Source organism: Malus domestica, chromosome 05 (genome assembly GCF_042453785.1).
Source record: "Malus domestica chromosome 05, GDT2T_hap1".
Lineage (NCBI taxonomy): Eukaryota > Viridiplantae > Streptophyta > Magnoliopsida > Rosales > Rosaceae > Malus > Malus domestica.
In genome coordinates, this window is record NC_091665.1 from 5,772,069 (window position 1) to 5,796,074 (window position 24,006).

Here is a 24,006-nt window from a genome sequence, read left to right on the forward strand (position 1 = left end):
ATAAATCTGATCCTCTGTTCAATGGGTCACGCCTATAATTCCCTCTTTTGCATGCCATCCTCACCACAATTATGTCTTTTTCTTTTTCTATTCTTTTCCTCCTCCTTTTTCTTTTTCTTTAACATCATGGTGTCATCTGTGAAGAGTGGGAACATGCATGATGAAAGTTGATGGGCATCTTTTGCGCTGTCATCGTGCTAAGTTGATTCCCTTAATCAACTTGGAGCTTGGGCTGCTGTGCATTAGTGGGTAGCCATGCTTTCTGCTTTTTATCTTTTTGCTTTCTGCAATTATCTCCGACCCAAAAGTTGATGCACAGAACAGAATCCTAACTCAGCATCAAGCAGGTAAGCTTGAACAGCCGAGTGACCAAAAAGGTCAATCTGCCAGCCGATTCAAGAAACCTAACCAAATTCTTTCAGAATAAATTGATGGCCTAAAATTGTCTGATCAATCAAGTCCACACGGTGAACAAAAACTCTAGATTGAATGGTGCATGCCCCTTGCGGATCCTGCCAGAAATGTCGTAGTGCGAACCATGGCATGGGCAGAACCAACCACCAAATCACCAGCATTCGACAAGAGGATGTACCCTAAGTGAGTGCAGACTCCGACAACTATAAGCCATTATGGATTTGTAACCCTATCTGCATCCTGTTGGGGATCACGAATGGACTGAACGTCTACACTATTAGCCAACTTGATGTCATCTTCAGTTCTACGCTTAATGAAAACAGGTTTCCCTCTCCATTTCACAGTAACAGTAGTATCAGGCTCAATGCTGGACAGGTCAACCTCAAGGAAAGCAAGGGCAAGAACATCTTTACTAGCAGACATGCTTAGTACAAACGTGAAGATGAGAAGTCGGATCAAGGAGGCATACATGAATCTACCTCATGTCAAGACGAAATAAGCAAATGCACGCTTGCTGGGGTCACCGGGTGGATACCTTTCATGGTTATACTCATCATACATAATTTTTTAAGAAGGATTCTTCACAGCTGCCACAGTAGGTGGGATGTCTGAGAAAATACCAATATCATTTCCGGGAGCGAGGGCTTCAGAGGAAAATCCTCTGACGAGAGATGGAATTTTGGAATTCAGGAAAAAGTGAGCGGGGGATTTGGAAGCGAAATCGGAGGAATAGTCGTCGTCACTGTTGTTGGTAATGAAAAGCGGATGAGATCCTCCGGAGACGAAAGCGGGGGTGGTATACAACGACGACCGCCACACCGCAGCAAAAGATGACAACCTTCTTCCCGCGACTCTCAGCATTTTCCTCTTCTTCTGTAATCGCTAGGTAGCAATGGCCTCAACTTCTCCAGTCTCGAAGCCATCAACAAATCAAATGCTCTTTTCCTCCTTCAACACCAGCAAACACGACATCACAGTGCCCCGCAAGGATGAGGAGCCGAGGCTTTTACCTACAGCCGCAGGAGGCGCTGCCAGTGCAGATGCTGGTGCAGTGGGGTGCGGTTGGGGACGAACTCAGCGGCCTGGGCGTTGAAGCGACTGAATGAAATGTTTCGGGATAAGGATGGATCTGGTAGAGAATCGGACAATGGGGATTCACCCTGTGCATTTGATTTGGATTAGTAAACGCAGCCCATGATTTTTAGGTTTTTAGGTTGTGCAGATTCACGGTGGTGAGATGAAAAAATGAAAGAGAACCGACATAGCTTTTCATGTCGATTCCCACAGACGGCGCCAAATGTTGATGCACAAAACCGGAGGGGTCTTGGAACAACATAAATCCAACTGTGAATCTGCAAGAAAGTAAATAACAAAAGATGTATCGTGGTTCACCCCAATATTTGGGCTACGTCCACACTGATTATTGTATTTCTCTAAGAAGATTATGAGGGAGAGAGCCTCTGTAATGTGAGAATCAGGCTCTCTGAATGTGAGGGAGTTTGGAGATCTCAGGCCTAAGAATTGCCCTCTCCCAATGAAGAGAGTGAGGATTCATTTTATAGAATAAGGGCTCCTTACTTATTACATATTTGCCTCTTCTTTTATTACATAATTACATTTTAGTCCCCCAAGTATTTATACGAGGTCTAAATACGGAGGTCCTAAGTATGGTATAAACACACATAATTCAACAATTATGAATATAATGCATACACAATTTATGTAGAATCTAAAATTCGAAAAACGTAAAGTTAGGTCATACATTATGGTGAATGTTCATGTTATCAGGGTTGCAAAAATATCGAGATAAAAACAGTTGTTTTGAAAGAACCTGATTGCGTGATGATATGGATGAACTGGTTTGATGCAAAAAAAAACTTCAACGTCTGATTCCTAAGCGCAACGGTTGGAGCGTGCTGATAATATGTTGTAGCCTATTTTATCTGACAAAGGTGAGGGGCCAGCGGCAAGGAGAAGAGAGAGTGAGAGAGATGTGTGTATCATTGTAGGGGAATGTGTGTGTTATCCCTCCTACATAGTGCCTTTATTTATAGTAGTAAAATGAGAGAAGAAATTCCTTCATCCCAAGGAATACAAGTTGTAATAGGGAAGGATAACTAGAATAAAATATAATCTAGGATTTACACAATCACACTTAAACTAGAAAAGCTTACAACAATATATATATATATATATATATATATATTATTTTTTTCCTTAACAAACGATAACATCTACACTAAGGGAAGAAAATGAGTTTAGTCTCACAATGAACTAACAATAATGTGTTCAAATTCACATTTAGTGAGAATTAAACCTAACACTTCTCACATAAAAGTGAAGAGTACTTTTTAAAGTGCCAAAAAAATGAAATTGATGTATAAAATTTGGTGTATAAACACAGAATTAGTAATTGCAAATGCAAAAGCAAAAGCATAAACGTAAATTCGTGTTCCGGTTAGCTGGCGGCAACATTGCCTCCACGAGCTCTTCATTGCCTAACAGACTATCTCTCTCTCTCCAAATCTGAGGGGCTCCATTGGGTTTACTAAAACAGAAAGAAACCAATCCCATTGCAATTCCACACGGTACGTTTCTTGTTTCTGAACCGCTCGCTTACTTTTCCATTGCTTTTTTCTGCTACTGCATCTCTGTGATCGATGGCTCTTGCGACCAGATCCGCTGAATTGGGCTCCTTTTTTTTTTCTTGGGTATTCTGGGATCTGATTGTGGGTTAGATTAGATCTATCTTGGAATTTGATTGCTTTTTGTGTGGTTGATCTGGAATGTCTGTGGGTCTGTATGTAGTTGATTTGCAATTTTGTTGTGGATTTGAATCAAGGTGACTACTTTTTTGTATATTTATGTTTTTGAAAAAATGGGCTTTACCCAAAAGAATTGATACATTGCTGTTTTGGTAGTTCCATAGTTCAGTGAATTGTGAGTCCTGATGGTTTTCAGTTTCTATCTCACTGAATAGAGAAATGGGAATGCACTAGATGATTTGATTGTATTTTCGAATCCTGGCACGAAAAGCAGCAGGACCCATCTCTGTGTTTCCATTGAATGACTTAACTGCTCAGTAAGTTTGAACTCGAGGAGAGGCAAGCGATATGTGATTGAATTACAGACTCCTTATCTTTGTGATCGGATGTTTAGTCTTTTTGTAAGGCAGACAATGTTATTATATCAGTTTGTTTGGAGCTTTTATACAAGCATGATTGTGATTTTTAAGTTGAGTTGTTTTATATTATAAACATATGTATAATGGAAATGAGTATTTATTATTTTTGGCATCAATGTGTTGAATCATACTTGAAATTAAACAGTTTTAATTTATTGCAGAATTTCAGTTTTCTTATTTGTTTCAGTTTTTTCTTTTTAGAGTATTTTGTTCCTAAAGCAGGTGAAACCGTCTGGCTTCATATGGATGTAGATGGATGCCTTTTTGGAGGCTGAGGGGTAAAGACTCTACAGTGGCTGGTTGAACGGAGTATATAAACAAATGGCTCCCACTAGCAAAGCTGATAAGAAGGCAGGAGATGTAGCTGCATGGATGTTCAATGTTGTAACTTCTGTTGGGATTATAATTGTCAATAAAGCTCTGATGGCTACATATGGCTTCAGTTTTGGTAAATTATTCTTCTTGCTTTTTAATGATTGATTTGATTTGAGTCGGGTTTGGGTTGTTTCTGATATGAGTTCAGGTTTTGGACAGCTATATCGTTTGAAAACTATAGCTTAGGTTAAAGTAAAACCTTTGTTGCATTTCTTCTGCAAACTTTATTAAAATTAGTAAGAAAATGAACCCGGCATTGTTCCCTATTGGACTTCAAACTATGATGGTTATAGAGCCAAGTGACAAACATGTTACCATGGCTTTTCTTGTTGCACAAATAAGTGGCCAGATTACAAAGTAATTTTGTGCATCAAGATTTCCAGGAAATTTGACTGCATGTACAAAAGTCTTGTGATGTATGTTTTCTGAGTGTCATGTCATAAATGCTTTCATATTTTTTTTGTTTAAGATTTCATACTAATTATGAGTTAATCTCTTGAGACCGAAGTTGTAAGTCAACAGTTAACACTCATGATAACAGAGCGTTGGAAGTAGATAGAATATTGGGGAGCGTTACGGGTTGAGTGGTAGGACTAGAAAGGGCAAGGGGAGCATAGGAAATATCATGTGCAAGGCAGATAATGACCCTACTATTTGATTGTCTTTTGTTAGTAGCCGATCAGTTCTGTTATGACATAAGGTGTAGTGAATACTAAGTATCACTCACAATATCCAATATTTTACCTGGAGAAAAGTTGTAGCTAGATTTAATTTTCAGCTAACCTTGAGACAGTAATGGTTGTGGGGAAAAGTAGGGAGTAATGGCATTTTTGCATTTTTGACCCTTGAATTCATTAATATATTCATTTTTTATTTCATTGATACGCATTTAGAAATCTTCTATAACCTTAAACTTTCTTTATCAATTGGTTGTTTTTCTGTTTACTTGTTTATAGGAGATATGAATCTAGAAAACTTGTATAGCCATAAGCATGCTATTTATAACTTGTATTTATATGAATCTAAATTGAAACAATTTGCAGCTACAACATTAACTGGTTTGCATTTTGCTACAACAACTTTGATGACGCTTGTTCTAAGGTGGCTGGGATACATTCAACCCTCGCATCTACCTGTCTCTGAGCTTCTAAAATTTATGGTCTTTGCTAACTTCTCTATTGTTGGAATGAACGTGAGTCTAATGTGGAACTCAGTGGGATTTTATCAGGTATAGCTAGGGTTTTGATGCACTTTGGGTTTAGCTACTAAATAATGCAATATATTTGGGAGTTACATTTCTCTAATATAATTGACAGATAGCAAAGCTGAGTATGATCCCCGTGTCATGTTTACTGGAAGTTGTTCTCGACAAGATCCGTTACTCAAGAGATACAAAGTTGAGCATAGGAATTGTTCTCTTGGGAGTTGGTGTTTGCACCGTCACTGATGTGAGTGTCAATGCCAAAGGCTTCATTGCTGCCTTCATAGCTGTATGGAGCACTTCGCTCCAACAGTATGTAAGTTCTCCATTCCTCGGCACAAGCTGCAATTTTTCAAGCTCTTAAATTTTCATATTTGCTTATCTAAAAGTTATATGAATTTTTAATTGCAGTATGTGCACTTTCTTCAACGGAAATATTCACTCGGTTCTTTCAGTCTGTTGGGACATACTGCTCCGGCCCAGGCTGGATCTCTTCTGTTACTTGGCCCCTTCCTTGACTATTGGCTGACAAACAAGAGGGTTGATGCCTATGACTATAACTTTGGATCTCTGGTAAGTGTAATCCAATTTATTATTGTTTTGTGATTACCATAATCATCTTAAGCTGACTGTACCCAGACTCAACCTTAGCATTACAAGCAACAACGACAACAAAACCTTTTCCCACTAAGTGGGGTCGGCTAACCTTAGCATTACAAGCATCATTACAAATCTACATTGTAATAATGTTAATGTTGTGATTAACCAGTATAAACACCGCTAATATTATTTCTTTTGTTTTTGGTTAACACCTGTAACTTAATTCCTACTTATAGAAGAACATCATATGCACTTACAATGTTAATGTTGTGATTAACCAGTATAAACACCGCTAATATTATTTCTTTTGTTTTTGGTTAACACCTGTAACTTAATTCCTACTTATAGAAGAACATCATATGCACCAGTATGAACAGGAGAGGTTGTCATCGCCATGCTAATGATTCAACTCTTCTTTTGTTAATGATTTTTATTATTTGATAATTGATAGTGCATTAATATGCATTTTACAGCTGAAATCCAGCATCGAGCTACACAGGCATTGGTAGCATTTCCATGTTTTCTTCTGCACCTCAGTCATGATGGGAATATTTGAATTAGTAACATAAGCTTGAAAAACTTTTAGCATATGATATTGTTAATATAGAGCTTTGCTTACTTTAATCTGTACAATTTCAAAGTGATTAACTTATTCATTTGTCTTTGAGTTTTAAGATGTTTCGATTTTACAGAAAGGTCGTTCACAGTTTTTTCTGAATCATTGTGTCCGCAGATGTTTATAATTCTCTCATGCACAATCGCAGTAGGCACCAATCTCAGCCAGTTCATCTGCATTGGAAGATTTACCGCTGTGTCCTTCCAAGTACTGGGCCATATGAAGACAATTCTTGTTTTGATCATGGGGTTCTTTTTCTTTGGGAAGGAGGGTCTGAATCTGCATGTTGTTTTGGGAATGATCATAGCTGTGGTTGGGATGATTTGGTATGGAAATGCCTCGTCTAAGCCCGGTGGAAAGGAGCGTTGGAGCCACTCTCTCCCTACGAGCAGGCAACAAAAACACGGTGGTTTTCCTGAATCTACTGAACATGATGGAAAAGTTTAAATTCATTCTGTTTAAAAGTAGAAATGGAAGATTTCAGGAAATTCTTAAATGATTTGAGGCTAGAAACCAAAACTTCTTCTGATTATTTATCCTCGTAATTTCTATTTCTTGCCCTCCTATTCAGCCCCATTGGGGGAATGGAATGGATACATCAAGATGGGGGAAAACTCTGCCAAACTTCAATTTTTTTTGTTTACATCATCATAATCATAGTAATTATTTTTCTGGCTCTATATTTTCAGCTTTCTTTTGAATCATAAGGTACCCTGAGTGCTTATCGGATTATTGTTCATTCTTAACCATGTCAGTAAGCGTGTATAAGATACTGTAACTGTAACTTTTCGGATTATCAGCGGTTCCCTTGAGTTGAGACCTCGCGGACATGCTTAAGAGCTTACCGGAAGTAGCCTATAGTCAAGGGCTGAGCACCGGCTGCTTCTCGTAGCAGCAAAGCAAGCCTGTCAGCTGCTTTTGAAAACTGCTGTTAAGACACCCTAAACTAGTAAATGAGCATCGACCTTCCACACCGCAATCCCTGTCGCAGCTTAACGGCCATTGGAAAGCAACTTCCAGTAAGCTCTTTTCAATGATCTCAGGGACACTAACATTGAAATACGCACTTACATGGTATTTTGCCTCAATTTAGTTGCCCCTACCCTACACCCCTCAACGAAAATGGTTGTGTCGAGCGAAAGGCTTTTTCAGACTCAAGTTAAAACATTCGCCTTTGCACCCGAGGTTCCGTGTTAAAAGCTCTAAGATGAAGACTTGGATAACAGTTTAAACACAAGATAGGGCTCAGTCAGCTTGTCTGAACTCTCATTTACACAAATCCCTTTCCATTAGGGGCTGTAACGTCTCGTCGGAAAAGAAAATTTTGACAATATAGACACCTTCATATCCACAAGAACAAAATGAACATCTACTTACCTGCAAACTCGTATCTTTTTAAAAGGAACAAAGATGCAAGTATCTGTTGTGTATATGTCTCACATGAAAAAAATTATACACTGGAAGAAGCTAATCGTTATCATATGGAAATACTACAACCCAGTTCTTTTGCGGCAGTATCCAGAAATTTAATATGCATTCCAGTCGCGAGTCTGCTATGTGCTTCCCATGTCAAGCACTTTTCAATATCAGCTTGCCAGTCAATGACATCTAAGTTAAAATACTTATACGACGGACCATGGATACCATTTATCTCCACCGGATTAGGGTTGGGTCTTATTGAACTGGCTTGCAAGATATCGCGGAGAACTGATGTGCTCAGAGCACGAACATGTGCACTAGGATGAGAAAGGCAGCGGATGGTAGCTGGCAGACGACACTGCATTTATCGAAACAGATGGATCACATAACTAATTGTTTCTCTTAAACATTAGAATGAAATAATTCTCAAATGTCCTAGGAACATAACAGTGATTGTATGACTAGGGGTGGGTACTTACCTTTAACAGGTTTGAAAGGCCATCAGAGACCGCCAGCCCAGATTCTCCCCACTCTAGCATAGGCTGAATTGCTCTAGCTGTTGCTTCCAGTAGCTGCCCATTTATAAACAGATTGATGCATCAAGACATTGAAGGTTAACGAAATTGAAAATTTACATGGACTCACTCTAGGCTATGTGGAAAACAGGTAAAGAGCACGAGATAACTATGAAGATAGTATCAGACACATATAGTTGTAAATGAGGATCCAAAATGGATGAGTAACAATATTAGGGGATAACCAATGAAGATACTGGTATTAGAGAACACCTAGAGTCAAATTATCCCAAGTGAAGCTAAAATGTAGAAGCGTTGCACAAGATGACCCAGTAATATGTCAGCTTTTCATGCTACAAGAAAGAGATTTGATTCTAAGTTTACGAAGCCCAAAAACTTGAGGGCAGCCCAGAGTTGAAACTGACAGAAGATATGATTATCAAAGAAGAAAATGAGGTTATATGGGAGAAAATGGTGAAAGAAATTCACTTGCCAAACCCAATTTCTTTGGAATCTTGGGTCTAGCTTCACCAAGTTCAGATTATCAATTTGTTTCTCTTTTAATGTTTTGAGCCTTCGGCAATCTTATGTGTACTTATAACGAATATACAACTCAAAAAAGCTTATATGAGATAAGGACACTAGTTGAGGATGGTTTAAGTTTTGAAATGTAAGGATGGGAGATCACGTGACTGCCTGGTGCTGAAATCCACCTTCAGTTCGGATGTGCAGTGTTCATACAGTTTCCAAAAAGAAAAGATAAAAAGATACTAAAATTCATGTCTTAGATTAGTTAACACAAGTCATAGGCCACAAACATCAATGTAGTCGCGTGTTTACCTCCAGTTGAGGTAAGGTGCAAGCTTCTCCATCAACAAGCATCCCATCGGTGGCACGCAAAAGTAGATCTGAGGCACTTGACAAAATTACCAATGACTCTGGGCTATCATGAATTCTCATCAACTCCACAATCAATTTCACAATCCGCTGGTTGATTCGCCACATCTTCTGACCTTGATCATCATCTTTGGCAATCCAAGGCTGCAGTTCCCTCTCCGCCTGAAAAGAGTACAAGGTCATGAAACCAACTAAACCAATGAAGCCACCACAGAACTAATAATGGAGAATGGTAATCCAACTGATTACGACTATACCAGGAAAATAATGCCAAATAAGAAAGCCACTGTTTTGACACCAGCCAAGAACAACTCTTCCAAAATCAGGTATTGAAAACAAATTAACAAGAAAACAATGTTTTTGGGCTTCGTTACTTTGCAATAAAGGATCTAGTTTTCAGTATATATCAATGAACTCGTACATGGTCTCACCTGAAAAAATAAATAGAAAATCATGTAGTGTTCAAGTGAGACAAAGTTCAGACCTGAAGAACGATTGCTGTGGCTGCTTTTTTTGGTGTTGCTGACACAACATTGCATAATGCATCAACGACCTAAAGTTAGGAAAATGAAATAAAAATTACATGTCAAACATTATATGTAACGGAAAAATGGCAACAATATATCAAATAAAGTGTAGTACAAATGCATCTAATGAAATTACTGATTCAGAGCAGAATATAGAAACACGGAACCTGCTAATAATATTGGAGAAGATTATCATGATGGTAATGCAAAGTGACACAAGAAATATAATATTACCTGCCGCCATCCTTGTTGAGCAGAAGTGCTTTCTGCAGAAGGTTGAGTTTCAGGAGCTGCAATTAACTTGTACCACAACAGTGAGACAACCGAGAAACAGAGCTCTTGTTTCTCTGCGAGTACTGATCTAAGAAGAACCTGTGCACTGCAATTAAATCCTATATGCCTGTCCATGGTAAGAAAGTTGGCCAAATCCGAAGCATCTAATGGGAAACTTGCAACACCTTTACCAAAGGTATTTCCAGACCCCTCATTTGAACGTGACACACCAACAGATTTCTGTTTAGATTCTGAATGTGACAAATCCTCACAATGCAAGGCAGATGGCTGCCCGACAATAGTGCATCTACTGTTTCCACCTTGAGTGAGTTTTCTGCCTTCAAAACACACAAGGGAATCCCTCCAAATTGGAACTTGCATTAAGCGTGCTTCCAACGGTTCAGCCTTGTTAACAATAGATGCAACAGCCTTGCTGTGGAAATCAATAAGGTTGTACAGTGATGATGCCCTGGAGCAAATTTCAGTGTCCCACTTACAGCGCATTAAGACAGACAGCGCATGCATGCAAGCTTTCGACCATCTAAATAACTCAGAAACATGAGCAGCAACCATAGCTGCTGCAACTATCTCATTTGAACTGTAACTCCACGAAGTGCCAATTGTAGATGGCTTCAGCAAAAAAAGTGCTTCCAAGATTGATAATATTCTGCGTGTGTGACAAACTGCCGAGTCTACACTACTTCGAAACTCAGTAGTGCATACATTTACTTTGGCAGGCTTCGCTACATTTTTTGCATTTTTAGAGTGACTATGATTAATCCCCTTTGAAATCAAAGGGAACAACTGAAGCTCACATGCAAGAGCACAAACAGCAGCCAGAACATAAGAATCAAATGCTGCTACTGGCCCTTGTTTTTTGGTCATTTTAGTTCTGTCTCTCTGCATACCAGACATCTTTTCTGATTCTTCAATGCTCTCATCTGGTGGGAAGCTTTCATCAACTCTTGCTTTCTTGCTACCATTGGACTGGGCTTCATGACTGACGCATACAGTTAACACAACAAAAAGTAGACGTGAAGCAAGCTCTACTGAGGCACATGATTCTAAGAATAGTGAATGAACCATTGTACGCAGCTCTGCAACAGCCAGGTTTTTTGAGGCTGGCCCCATACCAAAAAGGTACCTTGTTTTCCGGTTTTGCTCTCTAGAGGACTCGGACGGAAATGTTCTCTGAAGAATCGCTTCAACAGTGGCAACAAATATCTTCATAAGACATGCCTCAGAAGGACTTCCACGAGGAAGATACTCCAAGACCTTGAGGAGCGGTATATACAGATTCCATGATAAAATCGGAGGTTGTAATGGAGTGGCAACAATAATCTCAGGAAGGTCAACTGCAGAGGAACTTAAAGGAATGAGGCCGTAGGCAGCTTCCCATATGGTACAAATTCTCCATTCAACCTCAGGCCCATGGGCACAGAGCATAGAAGCAATCCCTTGGGCAGTAGCTTCAATTGTTGCTTCCGCAGCAGGAAGTTCGATCTGATCAATAGTATTTTTGAGGTAGTATTTAGGTTCAATTAGTACTTATTCGTTGAACAAAAAATAAAAGCGCCAACAAAAAAGAAACTAGATCAAAGTGCATTTTAGCAGCTGAAGTATAAAAACCTGAATACAAAAAGTTATTAACTGGTACCTGTTTCTTGTAGCTTGAGATGTAACCACCCAAAGGTTCATGCTGAACTTCAACTCCATCAACTTGTCTTAGTGGAGGGAAAAGCAATGCAGGCTGTGAGAGTATTCGGAAAAGTAAAGCTGCTGCAGCATCAGCTGCTATACCTGCTCGCATGGACATTGCAGTCCCAATTGCCCGCAAGAAATGTAAATGCATCCAGTTCCTAGGAAGCTGCATGAATAAAAGAAAAAAATGCAATTAGCCAAAAGTGCTGCATCCATCAGTTTTCAGAGCTGCTACAAATCAAATACTTTCCACTAAAAGAGGACGAGAGAGGGGGACAGCTTATGGAATTTTCAGCTTATTAGTGGACTGCTGATCTAAAAGCTTGGATATATTTACATTTATCTACGCAACAAGGCATGCATTAAAAGATTAAAAATTGATTACTCTATTTTATTCAACTGTACATGTTACACAAGTACATCAACCTATCTCTTGAAGTATGTGAAAGTGCAAGATTTGGAAAACGGCATGTCCCAGAATCTTAAGCTGTTTAGAAGTGGCTAATGATATGCAAAGGTGCACTTTTCCTTGTCATGCATCTGTTATCACCAAAGCAGTAAAAGCCCCTATCTCACCACTAATTCCATCAGAGTGCATTAATTACCCTATATGAGGGAAGCATAAGATCCTAAAGTTGTCTAACTGGGCAATAGAGCAGAAAGAAAGTGAATCATAGGATCAATGTCACCCTTGCAAGTGTGATGGCCATGTCCCGCCATTAGTAAAGAATCATGGGGTGTGTGAAAATCACCACCCAAACTTAAAAACGAAGCTTTCAGCCTTTAACATATGTAATGAACGCATAACTATGACAATTTCAAGGATGGATTAAAACCAGTAAAAAGACCACTCGCCCACTCCAAATAGATACTCCAAAACAAGCACAAAGTTGCCACCCCACAAACTTGCAAAGAATATATGTTTCTGAAACTTCCATGCCAGCTAGGAAGCAGATAAAAAGAGTGAAAGAAGCAAAGCCCATGACACTACAAAACCGATATGAAAATTGATAAGAGTCCTATCAGACAATGTAGTAAATGGCTTCCCCCTATTTTTTGTCATTATGCATGTGGTGTCAATCAAAATAATATACTCCCACTTAATTAGGTTTTTAACAGTCAACAAAAAACCTCAGAGGGAACTCACTAGATCTGCTTCTGCAGCACCTACCAGTTAACAGGAAGGATGCCTTTCACATCGTGACTTCACATAATGTTTCTGAAGGTGATGTTCTGGGTATATTAAATGTCAATAAGGTTGAATGATTGTTTCTTTATCAGAGCTTAAAAAATGTATCCTTTTTACATGATTGTAAAAATGACACATCAATTGATTTTAGATTTTGAACCAAACTATGATAAATCAGGGATAAATTGTAAGTGGGCTGTTTAAATAATCACCAATTTTCAGAATCAGGTAAGAAACAAGACTATTGTATATGTATACTGGAATGGGGATTACTTGATCGCATGTACTCAAGAAGAGACCAGTGAAAGATCTTTCAAATAACAGAAGTATCAATAATTCTGTTCCTCACCAGCTAATGCTAGCGGAAGTTAGTTATAACTGAGAGGAGAAAACCATTTTAAAAGATATTCTTGCAGAACAATGACAATTTCACATTTACTAATTGATTGCTATTTCCGATCGAGAGAAATTTGTCCATCATAAAGTATGCCATACATGAGATGCCAAAAAAATTGTTGCTGAAAAAATGATGATAGTATCTCTTCAAATCAAGCTTGATATTGATCACCAGCATAGCATCAGATAATATTTAAATATTTGCAATCACTAGTGTACAGCTTACCCTTATGCCAGATGCATAATCCTCAGCAGCACGAAGTAGTTCCACAAGCTGTACAGCCGCATCAAGTGCATCAGGAGCCCAGGATGGTGGTGCTTCTAGAAGTCCAAGAAGAAGTCTTTGGGTGGCACTTGGAGTAGCAATGGCATAATACCTATTGCATGGTGTAAGAAATGAATAAATATTAGCAAAACTCGGTCAGGTACACAGAGCAACTCAGATTCTTTTCCTTTTGTAGTGGCTCGAGAGATGGAAGTTTGAAGATTTACCTATGAAATAAACGTGCATAAGGCTCAAGAGCTGGTAGCCCTGCCACTAGGTGTTCATCCAAAGCTGTAGTTGGAGGAGGAAGAAGAAGTGCAGGGACAGCGACTGCTGTCAAAGTAGCAGTCTCGTAGCGAGCAACTTCCTCGTCACAAACACTTAATATAACTCCAGCACCGTTTGCAACAGCCCACCTTGGAGTTGATGGCATGAGCTGTGGATGTTTTCCAGATCCACGAGAAGAAGCTAAGAAAGAGGAGAAAATAGAAAAAGAAAATGAAAGTCATTCGTAGTGGACTATATAATAAAAATATATAGGATTTTTAGGATATCTCAATGCTATTTTGCTTTACATTCCACCTGAATGTTATGCATACACTGCATGCAGTCAGACTCTATGTTACATGTTAACTGATTCTTGCAGAAAAAAATTCATTTAATGTATGGCGCTCAAAAACAATCTAATAAATATAGCAGCAACATTGCATTCTATACTAGTGAAGGAAGATTTAACTAACCAGTTGATGGTGGCTTGAGTTCTCCAGCAGCATATTTTCCCATAACCCCACTGCACCTGTAAAGCACACATAGGTTTTTAAATTACATGAAATTGAATAAGAAAAGTAGCAGCAAGATGAAATGATTTGCTTAACATTTGATAGCTTTTAAACTTTCTTTTGAAATTGCGAACAATGAGTAGCACGAAACTGCTATTGAACTAATGAAGAACTTATCTCTAACATAAAAACATAAATAGTGGACCACAAGGAATGTTCCAACCTCCTTCAGAGCTTAATCTTCTACAGGTCTACCCTTCTATCATTTACATGCACGGACATAGAATTAAGAAATACAATAATTAAGAATGGAATACAGAAATATAGGGTATCAAAACAGACTTTCCTTTCCTGTTCTCATATTTTTCCCTTCATTTTAAAAATCAATTCGGATGTACTCATCACTTGAGATATTTGTTTTATACCAAAATTTTTGGAATCACATGATTTTGTTCGTGTTCATCAGTTACAATTACCTTTCATCACATATAGTAGTGCAGAAAGTACCAACAGTTGGCCGTGCTTACCAATAGTAGCAAAAGCATGGTTGCCCAATAGTTAACCATTATCTTATGACATCATTGCTACACTATTGCTCTTAATTATTTAAAACGAGTGGTGCATGAGTATTATTACCAAAGCATGTGAGAGGGATTTTCAAATGATGACTACTTGGACATAGTCATTTGGAAATCCTACTTACATACCTTCGTAATGCTCATGTTGTGCATTTCTAATCCCTCCCATCTAACTTCTTGTGATCCATGTCTTCCTTACTTTGCCTAAATCCCTTAGGAATTTAAAAGTCCCTCACCCAAATATACCCATAGTGAATGTGACAAAAGCGCATGGTTCAGGGTTAAAAAGTAGATGCAATGCTAAGACAATAATAACAGAGGTTCACATGATGAACTTACTGAATACAAACATTAAATCTCATAATTGCACCGAACCCTAATAACCCATTTCCTTTCTGTAAATGCACTCGTCTAAAAAGCTTTATGAGACCAGTGTGAAGATTAAAGTCCTCCAACTAAACCTAAAACATTCAAATTTAAGCTACAAGATATTATTTCATTTTGTTGACAAAAAAGATTGCTAACTGTCAGGCCGTCATAAGTGTTGTCTACCCAAGTTAGAAAATTAAATTAACAGACTTTGGAAGCTTAAAAATCCTAGCTTTTCTTTAGTGGAGTTATCTATTTAAGAAATTCCTGGAGGGATGAGAACAACCTGTTACCATGAAAATTGCTACAAACACCCACCAAACCCATGGGGCAAGAAAATGATTTTGAATAGTTCACGTGTTTACTATCTCATTGGTCAATGTACCATTTGAACAATAAAAAACATTTTTAGATGAAGTGCTGCTTAATAGGCAATATGTACAAGCAAACCTCTGCTGCTTACTGTTTTACTTTGATTGGAGTGGGTTCTGCTTTGCGCATATACACATGACTTGAAATCAACACCACAAAATTACGACTTTCAACAAAAATAACAGATACTCAATCAAACTACGCACTCACCAGCGGAAGTAATCACTTCTGATGCCTAGAGGTGCAGCAAGCAATATATCAGTAATCCAAGGAGACAATGGCCTAATGGGTTTCTTCTCTTGTTGTACCAAAGGTAAATGGCTGGATTCACCATCAACATTGTCACTTGTTGTGGCATGGCTTCCACTGCTGCTTCTTTCTGTTTCATTATTCTGTTGTTCCGCCTTGTATATAGGGCGATTGTAATGAGTTAAAATTCGCAAAATCTCCCCACATGCCAAAGCCCACTGCTCAGAATACTCCTGTGAAAAATGGGAAGATACAAATAAGGAAATAATTAAATTAACAATACTTCTGAATTTTCTGCTACATAGAAAACATTCCTGTTCCATCAAGAAAGAAAGTCACGGTATTCGATTGAACTGAAAAATGAAAACTCTTAATCTGATATGTTATCACCTCACTGCTTGGGCAGACCAATGATATGAACGAAGCAAATGGAGGGCCACTGCTCTTATAGGCCAGGGTACCATCAATGATGCATGAAATAATTGGAAGGATAACAGCATGCCCATGCTCAGGGTGATGAAGAACAAACATAGCTGGAATATGTCCAAGTAGTAAAGCAGTCATTATGCAACCACAAAATGGCATAAGCTGCAAGTTCTAATCAATCATGTAATAATTAACAGGGTAGAGTATGAATACCTAGAACATCATCAAAGAGACGCTTCACCTCTGATGGATAACGGTTGCGGATCAGCTGTCAGCAGACAATATATTAGCACATACAAGGCAGACTGCACAAAGACAATGACCATGACATAAACACAAAGAGCTTACTTCGGCAACATCCTCAGGAAACTGTTCTGATGTAAACTGACCAAAGTAGTCCACATATGCAGTAATTTCTGCCTACAGGAAGGAAGAAGCGAGGAAAGCATTTTTTCAGTTCTTGTCGGAGGTTTAGAGGCAGAATATAGCAAAAAAAAATCTCCGGAAAAAGAAAGAAATTGATCTTCCAATCACTGATTAGTTGTCATGAGTCTATAGTCTATACCTAGGGCCGACTTTATTACTTTTATATTGTGTAGCAAGTTATAGACTATATCTGTTAGAACATCTCCAAGGGATTACGCATAATTATGAGGCAAAGTCATCCTTTAACAAACTTGGTGGCATTATGCCTCCCCCACATAAATACCTCATCAGAAAGTTCATCACCCAAAGGATGAGACAGTACAAATTTTGGCAACCATCACTTATCTTTAAATTTTCGTTAAAAAAAAAATAAATTGTCATTCCTAATGTATTTTTTTTACACAAATTGTGTGGTATTGACCTCATGACAACAGGAATCAACATGAAAAGGAGGTCACATGACAAGTTTGGGTCGGATCCCCAATATTTTCACCTTTTACTAGAGAATAAATCAAAGAAATAATGGAGTTGGATTGCTAAGACCCTCCCATGATAAGTTTTCCTAAGTCTATAAGGAATTATAGTCTTAGAGGATTAAATTGTTTTCCCAATTGGAGTTGTTTACCCAATTGGAGTTAGTTTTTCAATTGGAGTAGGATCCATAACTAGATTCCAATTAGGATTAATAATCCTTATTGAAGAAGACCTTTATTATGTCTATATAAAGGAGCTATTGTACTAGTTCTAAATTTAAGGGAGCAAACCACTCAAGGGATTAGAGTGAGAGAATATTGTAAAGTGTGTGCGAGAGAAAAGAAAAGAGAGTGTGTATTTCTTGTTCTTGTTCTTTCAGGTTTTTTGTCAAGTCCTAGTTCTAGAGATTTGGCAAGATTATTGGTTGTACTCATTATTGATATAATGAAAGATTGTTGTTGCTGTCCCGTGGACATAGGCACATATTGCCGAACCACGTAAATTCTTGGTGTTATTTATCTTGGTTATTTGTTTTTCGATTTCCAGAGTTTGTTCTATTTTTCCCATTCTTAAACGCGATATTCTCAATACCCTCCAGATAATACATCATGACAATGGTATATGAATTACTAAACTAAACTCTTAGCAACATTATTTCAGGGGGAGAAAACAGATTGTCTCTTTGGGTGCAGTACAATCAATAGATGCTGATTATAAAGGTTCGCTTGTAGTCTTAGATTCTAGGTCTCCTATCTAAATCAACTGAAATATGAGCCTTCAAAAACTAGTAGTCCTAACTCTGGCTTCAACTAAAACACCTAGCTCAAATATTCACCCCTATTTGAGAACTGTTCTGAGCAATATATATCATAAGTACATCAGAGGTTACCTATGAAATCACACTAAACTTGAAATTCTTTTAGGGTACATTTGAGTGATGGACTTCCAAATTCGAGAGGGAATTTAGGCAAAATGAAGAAGAAATGGATCACAAAAAGTTAGACAGGACATAGGAGGAATCAGAAAATGCACCACGTGAGCATTTCAAAGGTGTGAAAGGAATTTGTAAAGACTCCTTCAGAGTAGTCATTTGCAATCCCTCTCACATGCCTTTTGTAATGCTCATGTGTGCATTTCGTATCCCTCCTTAGCTCCAAAAGTAAAGCCACCAAACTGGATATATATTAAGAAGACAATTCAGAGTAGTAGTCAACATGGACACTCGCATAGCAACAGAGCATGAGAGGTTTCAAACCCAAGACCTCTAGGAACCAGTACCATAGTGGATGACCCTTAAATTTCAAGAGACATGTCAAGCTAGCAATACAAATATAGACACTGACAGATATAATATAATTATGCAAAAGATTAGGAATAAAATTTGCATTCACCTTCCGTCGTAGGTTGTCCGGCGGGGGCGGCCCAAACAATGAGGAGAACTGGAGCCGATCAAACCATCTTTCAGATGTAGCAGCCATAGAAGCTTAATCTCCCAGATAACCCTTAATCCAGCGTCAACGCCAACTTTGCAACGAAAACAAACAACACACAAGAAAGCCCACAAAGCTTTCCCTTCCACCCGCTACCAATCAAGAATCAAAATTTTGTAGTTTAACATCCCAGCATAAAATTACTTCACCAATCTCCCACAATTAAACAATAAAGCTGGTGCTACCCAAATAATTAATCTGAAAAAGTGGGTAATCCAACCCTCTGTTCTTCACAATCCAAGTCTCTGCCTCTCACAAAATCTTCAAAACTTTCAAATCTTGGTAACTTAATGCCACATTACTGCAATCTGATTGCTGTGAAAGCAGGATACAGCATATAAATTCAGAAACTTATAGGAAAAAAAACACAAATTCCAAAAGATTGCCAACCGTCCAATCATTCACATGAACATCAAATATAAAAAAAGAAAAATTAATGGAAATCAATAAACAAACCCATGTGGGTAGTTATGAACTAGCTCCTAAAAATTCAACTGAACTAATTTCCCTTCTCAAAATCTGGCACATGAATGAAAAATACCAAATTCTAGAAATTGGGTTAGCTTCAAAATCATATCTTTTTCCAATTAAAATACAGAAAATCAAACTAATTACATGCCATAACTGCAAAAATCCGAAATTTCCCATAAAAAAACTGAAATAAAATAAATACCTGGGTTTCTCTGAGAGCTATTCTCTTGAAAGGTTTCGGCTTCGGATCTTTATGCTGGAAAATATTCACTGTAAAATCAGCTTCGTTATTTAGTTTCCTTTTATCTTTCTTTGTAGTTGGAATAATTTTAAGGGGATGTAGTTTTGGTAGAGCGCTAGAGAGAGAGAGAGAGAGGAGAGAGAGAGAGGAGATCTTTACAAGGCCTTAGGCTTGTTCTCAGAGATTTGTGCATACGTGGCAATGATATTTATCTCTCGCCTAGGGCCGAATGGCACGTCATGTCACATGCATGGATGCCCATCATGCACACATGACATATACACACATACATATTAAAGATATGTCAAATGACGAGGAAAGAGAAGTAATATGAGAAACTTCAAACTAGGACACGCACTGAGGCTTGCCAACTTTACTTTATTGTCAATATAAATATAGAAATATACTTCCAAAGTTAATAATATAGAAATATTTTTTTAAATATACGAGAAATTTCACCTACAAATAATTGTCTCGATACTGCATGAGGCTATAATATATTTTTCATGTCCAAATCAAATGGTGAGTCAATAGAGATCATTGGAAGGGACAATTCTCACGAATGGTCAGAGGGGGCACGTGCCCCCTCAAGTTTTTGGCCTTGAAAAAATAGTGGCCTAAGCATGAATCAGGATCTCGCTTAAATTGTAGCCACCTTTAGTTGCTCAATAGGATGTTGAATCGGACTACGACAAATAATAATCAACTCACCATCACCACTAACTCTATCACTCCCTCCTCATCCAAATCACAATGAGACGGATTGACATAACATAAAGTTTAGTTGTAAGAAGGATCCCTCCTCCAGTACGTCTAATAAATTTGACCTTCTAGTCCTATGCACGTATAATTATCCATTTGTTCATGAAAACAATATTCACTAGAGATATAATCGAAATGGCACAAAGGGTGTGGATGTTAGCTAAGCACAAATGGGTATGGGTTGGCCAAGTCCTTGAAGACATTGGTCACTTAAAATTGAATAAAATTTTGGCAATGCACATACTATTTTTGGGAATTCATAAGGACCTGTATCCATCATTACTTAGTTGTGCCCCTTCCCCCCCCCCCCTAAACATTATTTCTAACTTTGCTCTTGGCCAGTGGCCCTAAAGAGTATCTATGGAAGTTCGTACTCAGGTTTAGGGTTTCAAACATTTGCTCGCTTTCCACTAGACCAACCCTTTTGAATTAGAATTACTGCTATTTGAATGAACATGGAGAATATTTTTTGTTGGCCCGAATACAAGGGACAAGACGAAGTAGGAAATTGGTATCAATACAAAACGCTACAAGAAATTTTTATGTGCATTTAGTATAGAGTAATGTGCCTAAAAATTAGATCTCTAAATTATTTCACTGGACAAATATGTGGATCCTTAGTTTTTAACAAGTTAGCGATGGAAATATTTAGTAATGGTTAGGAAGTGACTTAAAAAGGTTGATTAGCTTGACACTTATTACTAATGAAAATTTCCAAAGACATTTAAACGAGTTCACATTTAAATGATATTGGTGCTAAAAAAAGTAACTCAAACATTCCCAATCTCACTTGCTAAAAAACTAAATCATTCATCCAAATATTATGAAACCTAAGAATCTGAATACAATGAAGAGTCATTCACCAAAAAGCAAGATTCTAAAAAACGCTAAAGAGGGTCAAGTCTTTCGATTACCCTAGCATAGTCGAATACCCTAGTATAGTAGTGGGAAGAAATATTGAATGACTTCATGTTCAACTTGTTTATCAAGAAAATAAATAATGGTTTCATGTTAATTACCTTGTTTTCATTTGTTCTTTCTCACACTGTTATTACCTTTAACAAATATTTGGTTGACCATATTTAAAGTTGCATGCTTTCAACTTTACTCAATGAAGATTAGAGAGTGTTAGTAAAATAAAATCAAATGACTATTTAGTTGATTAGGTATGCATAAAAGAAAATTTTGGTCAATATTAATGCATAAAATTTGGTAGTGGGGTGAGAGAGAACATTTAAGATTCTAAGTATTTGGATTGACTTATGAAAAGTGCAAACCAGTTATCAAATTAGTGCGCAACTTCAACATTTTTTTGGTTCCTACATTCCTATAGGACCAATACCCGATTCATTACATATTTATATGGTAATGCCTCATCAAATGGTAGAGAGATTTTTCAGCGTGTTGATAATCGGGCTTTGCTTACTAAGTGTCATAATACAATTGGTTGGATTTTTTTTAAGTTTCTAATCAATTGTTTTATTACATTTCGTGTACTGATTGTGTTCCCAACACACCAAAAATGCTCCCCAAATGGTGCTCGTTGTTTGCCTTTTAGCCTTTACTCATGCAACTGTCATTTAAATAGCATAAACAGGAGAAAACGACTTTGCAATTTGCATCTCAAGTGACTAAAGCAAGCAATTGGTAAATCCTAAAAAAAGACTAGAATAGAGAGTAATCAATTAATTCTACCTTTTTTGTGTGTATGTTTTAATTTTATAAGTTGATTTGATAACCATTTTATTTTTAACTTCTAATTTTTATTTTTTTATTTTTAACTTATAAATTTTTATTTTTCTGTCACTTTTATACTTCTGTTAATTAATTGACAAGTGTTTTGTTAACTGATGATGTTGTTACGTAGATTTGGCTCACCAAGTATAACATCTCACATCGTCCAGGGGAGTGGATCCTATAAACCTTATATGTATATTCTCATCTCTACCTAGCACTAGGCCTTTTGGGAGCTTACTAACTTTGAGTTCCATCATAACTCCAAAGTTAAGTAAGTTTGCGCGAGAGCAATCCCATGATAGGTGATCATTGGGAAGTTCTCGTATGAGTTTCCAGAAACAAAACCGTGAGGGTGTGGTCAGGGCCTAAAGCGGACAATATCGTGCTACGGCGGAGTTGAACCCATAATCTGGTAGGGGCCCGGGCCGGGATGTGACAATTTGGTATCAGAGCCAATCCTTGGCCAGAAGTGTGCCGACGAGGACGTCAAACCCCTAAACATCCCACATTGCCCAGGGGAGTAGATCATGTAAGCCTTATATGTATATTCTCATTTCTACCTAGCACGAGGCCTTTTGGGAGCTCACTGGCTTCGAGTTCCATCAGAACTCTGAAGTTAAGCAAGTTCGCGAAAGAGCAATCCCATGATGGGTGACCCACTAGGAAGTTCTTCTGTGAGTTCCCAGAAACAAAACTGTGAGGGCGTGGTCGAGGCCCAAAGCGAACAATATTGTGCTAGAGCGGAGTCAAGCTCAGGATGTGGTGAGGGGTCCGGGCAGGGATGTGACACCAAGTGTTTCATGGGGCTTAAATAAATATTAATAACTAAATGAAAAAATAATTATTATGCAAGAGTTTTTTTTTAATAAATAGTTTTTTAATACAACAAAATATTTATATTAGGGGTGAAGAGAATAAATTAATATTCAACTCACTATTTATGAGATTCGAACCTAAAACTTCTGATTTACAATAAAAAGTTATACCACTAAATTTTAGTACTAAGTAACATGTTAGAATTTATGTAGTTCAAATAGTTTGATTGAAGTTAAAAATATTTAATTTCATGAGAAAACTCGGCAACTGAGTTGTGGCCGAGAAAATCAAGTCCTTATGCAGGGATGATTGTGGGTGGGAGCGAGCGGGCAGCGGGGTATGACGGTCTATCAGGCACACAAATACCTTATGGTCGTGGGTGTGGCTGAGCATCGCGCTAAGAGCATATCTGACGAATGGTTTTTAGCCCAGACTAGAAGAAGATTTAGTCCCAAATTGCAAACAAAAGCTTTCTAACGTACCTAATCAGTCTAAAGCTGGTTAGAGCTAAAGGCTCCTTGTGAGCCCAAATTAGCCTTAGGCCTTGCCCAAGAACTTTTATGAGAGCAACTTAGAACAATGCCGGTAGTCAATGAGATAAAGTTGTCTAACGCTTTTTAACCTTTAGCCTCTCTTATCATTTGAAAAAGAAAAATGAAATTTCATGAATGATGTTAGTTTGGAAGGCTATATTTTGTCCTTAGATCATGTTCTTGCCGTTAGACATGCTCTAAGATATTTTCTTGTGCCGCCAGCCAATCAGCGACCAGCCCTAGATACTATACATAAGTTAATAGTACAAGGATCTCGAATATTGTGTTTAAGCGACGTGGCGTAATGGTGTGCCAGCAATATATCTTCCTTCTTCGACTGGTGAGATCTGCCCATCCATCTTCCCCCCAACTTGGCTCGTGATCCGTGTGGGTCCCATCTGACATGTAATTTATGCACGGCCTCTTGCTATTGGTTGCAACCGCCGGGCCCATTTGTCCTTACTCCTTTGGGCTGCTGATCGAAGAATGAATCATATGATAATGGTGAATGTAGATGATGCATGCTATCCCATCGTACCATCATACGTGGTGGCCTTCTATTGGCAGTGTTAAAAGGAGCCGTGTGGACGTCTACGTTGACCGAAATTCCCGTTTGGACAAGAGAAATGCTGACTCTCTTAAAACGGGACCCCCAACGAATTATTTGCTCTATGTATTGGAAAGGGATTCTGTCCGGATTCTTTCCATCAA

General features: G+C 38.0%; 2 protein-coding genes and 1 pseudogene across 10 annotated transcripts; 1 reads left to right on the top strand and 2 right to left on the bottom strand.

Annotated features, from left to right (window-relative positions):
* Positions 1-454: 454 nt before the first annotated feature.
* Positions 455-1,275, bottom strand: LOC114825201 (cytochrome b-c1 complex subunit Rieske-4, mitochondrial-like; annotated as a pseudogene).
* Positions 1,276-2,680: 1,405 nt separating this feature from the next.
* Positions 2,681-7,070, top strand: LOC103448892 (UDP-rhamnose/UDP-galactose transporter 6). 9 transcript variants are annotated; one of them, XM_070822990.1, is made up of 7 exons: positions 2,884-3,002; positions 3,395-3,496; positions 3,800-4,046; positions 5,017-5,201; positions 5,290-5,490; positions 5,586-5,747; positions 6,508-7,070. In XM_070822990.1, the coding sequence occupies exons 3-7, from the start codon at positions 3,920-3,922 to the stop codon at positions 6,835-6,837; spliced, it is 1,005 nt and encodes a 334-aa protein (XP_070679091.1). In that variant the 5' UTR covers positions 2,884-3,002; positions 3,395-3,496; positions 3,800-3,919; the 3' UTR covers positions 6,838-7,070. The 9 variants fall into 9 exon arrangements, with proteins under 9 accessions (XP_008386368.2, XP_008386372.2, XP_070679096.1 ...); XM_070822993.1 differs by having other exon boundaries at positions 2,893-3,002; positions 3,821-4,046; XM_008388148.4 differs by lacking the exon at positions 2,884-3,002 and adding an exon at positions 3,068-3,256.
* A 642-nt stretch (positions 7,071-7,712) lies between these two features.
* LOC103448893 (protein GIGANTEA) lies at positions 7,713-19,626 on the bottom strand. The gene is made up of 16 exons (XM_029101908.2): positions 19,409-19,626; positions 18,956-19,050; positions 18,637-18,827; positions 16,694-16,765; positions 16,559-16,613; positions 16,310-16,452; positions 15,881-16,152; positions 14,313-14,368; positions 13,800-14,040; positions 13,534-13,684; positions 11,679-11,888; positions 9,983-11,524; positions 9,706-9,774; positions 9,165-9,383; positions 8,289-8,381; positions 7,713-8,167 (listed from the first exon to the last, which is right to left on the bottom strand). The coding sequence occupies exons 3-16, from the start codon at positions 18,721-18,723 to the stop codon at positions 7,868-7,870; spliced, it is 3,510 nt and encodes a 1,169-aa protein (XP_028957741.1). The 5' UTR covers positions 18,724-18,827; positions 18,956-19,050; positions 19,409-19,626; the 3' UTR covers positions 7,713-7,867.
* Between the last annotated feature and the right edge of the window lie 4,380 nt (positions 19,627-24,006).

Coding starts and splice junctions, on each gene's coding strand:
- LOC103448892 (XM_008388146.4), top strand. CDS start 3,920: ATGGCTCCCACTAGCAAAGCTGATAAGAAGGCAGGAGATGTAGCTGCA. Junction 5,202..5,289: donor ACTCAGTGGGATTTTATCAG/GTATAGCTAGGG, acceptor TATAATTGACAG/ATAGCAAAGCTGAGTATGAT. Junction 5,748..6,507: donor ACTATAACTTTGGATCTCTG/GTAAGTGTAATC, acceptor TTGTGTCCGCAG/ATGTTTATAATTCTCTCATG.
- LOC103448893 (XM_029101908.2), bottom strand. CDS start 18,723: ATGGCTGCTACATCTGAAAGATGGTTTGATCGGCTCCAGTTCTCCTCA. Junction 13,685..13,799: donor TATGCACGTTTATTTCATAG/GTAAATCTTCAA, acceptor ACCATGCAATAG/GTATTATGCCATTGCTACTC. Junction 9,384..9,705: donor CCACAGCAATCGTTCTTCAG/GTCTGAACTTTG, acceptor TACTCTTTTCAG/GCGGAGAGGGAACTGCAGCC.